This window comes from Camellia sinensis, chromosome 12 (assembly GCF_055761805.1).
Source record: "Camellia sinensis isolate YWXY chromosome 12, ASM5576180v1, whole genome shotgun sequence".
Taxonomy (NCBI): domain Eukaryota; kingdom Viridiplantae; phylum Streptophyta; class Magnoliopsida; order Ericales; family Theaceae; genus Camellia; species Camellia sinensis.
The window spans coordinates 132675236-132680858 of NC_138972.1; the positions used below are offsets into that span (position 1 = coordinate 132675236).

General features: G+C 31.2%; 1 protein-coding gene across 1 annotated transcript; it reads right to left on the reverse strand.

The window, feature by feature from the left end:
• Positions 1-550: 550 nt before the first annotated feature.
• On the reverse strand, positions 551-1515 carry LOC114264836 (snakin-1). Its single transcript, XM_028205553.2, has 2 exons — positions 1314-1515; positions 551-823 (listed from the first exon to the last, which is right to left on the reverse strand). The coding sequence occupies exons 1-2, from the start codon at positions 1474-1476 to the stop codon at positions 639-641; spliced, it is 348 nt and encodes a 115-aa protein (XP_028061354.2). The 5' UTR covers positions 1477-1515; the 3' UTR covers positions 551-638.
• Between the last annotated feature and the right edge of the window lie 4108 nt (positions 1516-5623).

The window sequence follows — 5623 nt, forward strand, 5'->3', positions numbered from 1 at the left end:
AATTTTTAACCACACTTCTCAAAAATATTTTTGACTTTTTGACCAAAACTTCTTGCTATAAATATGTATGTTAGATAGTGGAGCTCAGATCATCAGGTGGGGTAAGTCCCACTCTCATTATGAATATATCAAACAAAAAATCAAATTTACAAAAAAAAAAAAAAAAATAGACTCCCTATATTTGACAACAAAAAAGATGATTTGTCATTTTGTCCTGTCAAATTGGGAGTGTTTGTAAACTGAATCTCATTTCACATTCTAAATTTTACTATTATTTGTCATATAATTTGTAAGAAAAAAATTGTACCGAATTTTTTTTTATTTTTTATTTTTTATATTGCACTTGTGGAATAGAATTTGGTTCGGTCCACCTTACCACAATAAATAGTAATAGTAATAACACAAATGAACATGAAAATTATTATATGTAAATCAAACTGTCAGTGGAGTCCAAATCACCACGTCTGATTCACACACCACCAACACTTCTATACTATCACACATTACAAAAGACCCTCCACTGGGATCCCTTATTCAGAAAACTTAAACCACAAACCCCCCCCCCCCCCCCCCCCCCCCTCTCGCTCTCTCTCTCCCAGTTACATTTGAATGATGATGTGATGATGATGATGATATTTTTAAGGGCACTTGGGCTTGCCCTTGGAGTTCCTCCTGTCCCTATAGCAAGGGCACTGGTGCTTGTTACCATAAGTCCCAGAAGGCACACACTTGCACTCAGCACAGCATATCCCACAGTACTTTAAGCACCTCTCCTTCACTGCTGCCTTTGCGCACCTTCCCTTGCACTTATGCGTACAAAACACTGTCCCCAAAAAATAAATTAAATAAAATAATAATTTCACAATCACTATTTTTTCATACAATAAGAAAAAAAGATACCCCATAAGGCTAGAACTCGAATATTATACATGATTGGAGAACACTTTACTCACTGGATCAATCCTTAATCTTTACAACAATCGTTGTCGCTATCACACACTCGCGGGCATGCATGTATACTTCCTTTGGCTCAACTTTTTAGCTAACTTATTTTTTTTAATTTATTTTTGTCTTTAATAGTTTTTTTTAGATTCGTAACTATGCCATACTAAAAAAAAACTAAAAGATTGTTTAGCCTAGACAAATCTAAAAAATAAAATATTTTGTCTCAATTTTTTTAAAAAAATAAGCCTATAAGATACACCAGTTTATAAGCTGCAATTAAAAGAACGTACATAAAGTGATCTAACCAAAGGAAAAAAAAAAAAAAAAAGGAAAATATTATTTATAAGAAAAAAGAAAGAAGCTCTTACATGACTTGGCCATGGTGGGTTCCAAGAAAGAGGAGCTGAGGAGAAGAGCAAAGAGTAGCAGAGTGGCAAAAAAAAGCCTCTTCATGTTTTCTTCAATTTCTGTGAAACAGACTTTGAAAACCAGTGGAGGTTTCGAGGCAGTGAAGAGAAAGTGTTTGTGCATTTATAGAAGGCTTGAGCAAGGAAAAAAACATTCGCTACTAAAAATTGTGATTTTAGATATCAAAATTTAGGGATAAAATTATTTTTTAAGAATTAAATAATTTTATTATAAAAAGTAGCGTTATTATATTTTTAGTAATAAAAATTGGACATTAGTGATAAATTATTATTCGTTTGGACCAAATTTTTTGTCTCAAAAAATAAATCATTTTGAGACCAAATTATTTTATCCATAAAAGTCTATTTATTAGTGACATTTTCAAAATTTTGTCGCTAAAAACTTTATTTTTTACTTTTTAAGACGATATTTTAGCGATTATCCCCATGACGATGAAAATTGATTCCTAAATGTCTTTTATAATAAAATTTTCACGTTTACAGACTAAAACATTTAATATCTAAAACTCTTATATATTGTAGTGATTGTTTGATTTAAATTCATTTAAATGTGTATGTTTTACTTATATAAATATATTGAATTTGAATTATATATATTTTTTAACTTGAATTTTTAATTTTTATCATTACTGACTCACTTACAATGATATCGGGGACAGGAATCTCATATTTATCTCTTCAATTTTTAACATAATTGAGTGAATAACTTTTAGAAAAATATTTAGTAATTTAAATTTATATAATTTAAATAACTCAAATGTATCAAAGTAATGCCTTTTTCGAGTTATGAAAATTGAGGTAAGTATTGTTGTAATTTTTATAAGATGCGTGACCCAACATGTTGTGTTTGCATCGAAGGAGAGTGTCAGACAGGCACATGGATACTATTTAATGTTGTCCCAAAATATGTAGTGTCATTTTGAGAATATGGTAAAAAGTCATGTTTTTGGATAAAATATCTAAAAATGTGGCTGCTAAAAACGTCAGAAAAGTCATTTGGCAAGTGCCAAAAACGCAGCCGTAAAGTTACAAATTAGGGCCTATGAAAAAAAAAATAAATAAATAAATCTCTTATGTTGGGTAAGGGTATTTTAACAATTTTAATTTGATTTGACACCATAAATAAATATGAAACTAAAAAGCAAAATGTCAATTTTTTACCAACTTCTCAAATCACTTCCAAAAAAGTTAAAAAAATTAATAAAAAACTAAAAACTAACTTTTTACTAACTTTCCAAAACATCCCTTGCTGCCTCTCGTAAATTATACTTTCATCCAGACTTGAATAGTTGGATATTTTCATAGGATGCTAATGGCAGTCTAACATTTATATGGGTGTGAAACGCATATTACATTCATATGAGTATTATGTAAAATATTTAGTAATTTATTTAAAGTCTTTAATATTTTTAAAAAATATTTTAGCATCAATTGAGATTTTAACCCTTTTTATATAAATATTATGTAATTTTTTCATAAAATTTTGATAATTTGTGATTCAAAAAATTGAATTACACATTTGTGTGATAATATTACACATTTTAATTAAAAAATGTGTAACATTATCACAAAAATACATATTTTATTTTTTAATTATAATTTATCATAACTCCTTCAGAAGTTTACATAACATTTGCTACAAAATTATGTCTCCCTCAAACCCCTAATTTCTGAACCAAATTTCATGGCATAGCCTTACTCCCCCATCAATTCTGATTTTACCGTCCACGAGTTTACCATACATCAAACATAGTACCTTTTGATTTTGATCTTTTATTTTCTGACGGTATGTTCAACTTGTTTGACCTACACACATTCTATCAAGGGCCATTATATCATGGGCCAGTTATCAGTAGATTTTTCATGTTTCATTGAGAATTTTAGAGAAGAAAAATGGTTGAGAGTACTAAAATTGATATTTTAATATTACCACTAATGATGTGGTAGTGGGTTATGCCTTGTTTTTTTTTTTTTTTTTTGTTTTGACATACCCAATATATTAGTGCTATTAGTGATTTTTTTTTTAGTGATATGTGTTGGAAATGGTTATAAAATTCTAGATAAAACCAGAATTTTTTCTTAAGTTCGATCTATTTTTTAGGTGGGCCCCGAGTGTCGATTTACTCGGGTCAAAGTGGTAACGCGTTCTATGCCGCGTTGTGATTCACGTGGTATATTTGGTTGCTCAAAACCATTAACGAGTGAATGGGAAATTGAAGCCAAAGTGTGCTCCATGAAAATGGAGTTTTGGTGGAAATTCCTTAAGGTGGTAAATTGGCTTGTCCCACATTGATTTGGTAGGAAGTTTTGAAAGGGTTTATAAGGTTTAGGGTGAGATACTTGGGGTGTGCCCCAAGGGGTACCCAAGTGTTTTAGAAGGAGAGGTTATGGGCAAAATGGGCTAAACCCATTGGACCCAAAAATCACCATGCGCCGCCACCCGGTCGGTCGGGCCAAAAACATTTGAATTTTATTTTATTTTTTATTAAAATAAAATCCAGAATTCAAATTAAATTGATTTGGATTTTTTGTTCATCCAAACAGGGCGCTTCCCGTTTTCAAACAGAAATAAACTGTTTTGGAATTAGTGCACACCCAAACAGGGCCCTTCCCGTAATTGCTATCTGTTTGAAATTCAAAACCAACAGGTATCATACCTGTTCAATTCAAAACCAAGAGCCACATACCTGTTCAATTCAAAACCAAGAGCCACCTTCACATCTATAAATAGGACCACCCTCATTTGATGTTTTCCATTCAGAAATTTCGTATTTCACTTCTGCTATTTATATTCTTCATCTTGCTGCATTTTATTTCCGAAAGAAAGAGTGTAAACACTTAGTGTGTTCGTAAGGCAAACAATTAGTAGTGCTGCTATTGTTTGTGGTAGATCATTTCATCCTGGGAGATAGACGTCCGAATTCTGAAAGCACCGTGGAGAGGACGAATCTGTCTTAAGGACGCAGTGTTAAACACTGGACTTGATCAGAAAAGTTATTCAAATAAATTAACCAAGTAAGTTGTTTAATTTTATTCTGTTTTTTATTTGTTTATTTAATCAGATTTTAATTTTGTTTTTGTAACAAAATAAAATCTGTGGTTTTAATTATTTATTTTTATTTTGAGTTTGATTTGTGTAATCAAACAAATTCTCTCCTTTTATCTATTTCTTTTATTCTTGTTGTTGTTTTGTACACAACGGAATTTAATTTATTTAAATACAATGAAGATTGACCAACAATCTTAAGACAGATTCCTTTTTGGGTATCTTCATTGTATTTATTTTTCTGTGTTTTCAAATTAATATTCTGGTTGGAAAACAAATAGTGATTTATGCTATTTGACAGATAGTAGTAATATACTGTCTCTTTTCTTTGACAACAACTAGTAGTACGATACTGGTGTCATTAACAATTCAGAATATTATTTGGTATTACAGAAAATTCTTGTTATATTTTATTTTTCTAGTTTGAGTAACAAGGAAAATAAAATTATTTTGTTGTTATAATTATTTTCAGGTTTTAGTAACTAGAAAATTAATTTGTGTTTTAATATTTTTTGATTTTTGTAACCAAAGATTATGGCTACTACAACTGAAACTGCATCTGGCAGTGGTACTCCTATTGTTACACCTACATCGGTCCCTATCCAGAACCATGTTCATGTACCAATCAATCATGGAGAAAAACCGGAAAAATTTAATGGTACCGAGTTTAAGAGATGGCAGCAGAAGATGCTGTTCTATCTTACAACTCTTAATTTGGCCCGGTTTCTCCATGAAGAAGCTCCAGCACTTAAAGAGGGTGAAAGTGATCGGCAAGTTGTAGCCGCTGTAGATGCTTGGAAACATTCAGATTTCCTGTGCAGAAACTACATCCTAAATGGCCTTGACAATATGCTGTATAATGTACACAGTCCTCTGAAAACAGCAAAAGAATTATGGGATTCTTTGGAGAAGAAATACAAGACAGAAGATGCCGGCACGAAGAAATTTGTCGTCGGTAAATTTCTGGACTTTGTTATGGTAAACTCCCAAACGGTAATATCTCAAGTTCAAAGTTTTCAAATAATTTTGCATGATATTCATTCAGAAGGTATGTCTCTTAGCGAGTCATTCCAAGTCGCTGCTTTAGTGGAAAAGTTACCACCGGCTTGGAAAGATTTCAAAAATTATTTAAAACATAAACGCAAAGAGATGACTATGGATGAATTGATTGTAAGATTAAGAATTGAAGAAGATAACCGAAAGG

Excerpts from the sequence above, each read along its gene's own strand:
- LOC114264836 (XM_028205553.2), bottom strand. The coding sequence starts at position 1,476 with ATGCACAAACACTTTCTCTTCACTGCCTCGAAACCTCCACTGGTTTTC. Across the intron at positions 824-1,313 it reads ACCCACCATGGCCAAGTCAT|TGTTTTGTACGCATAAGTGC; the intron begins GTAAGAGCTTCT and ends TTTTGGGGACAG.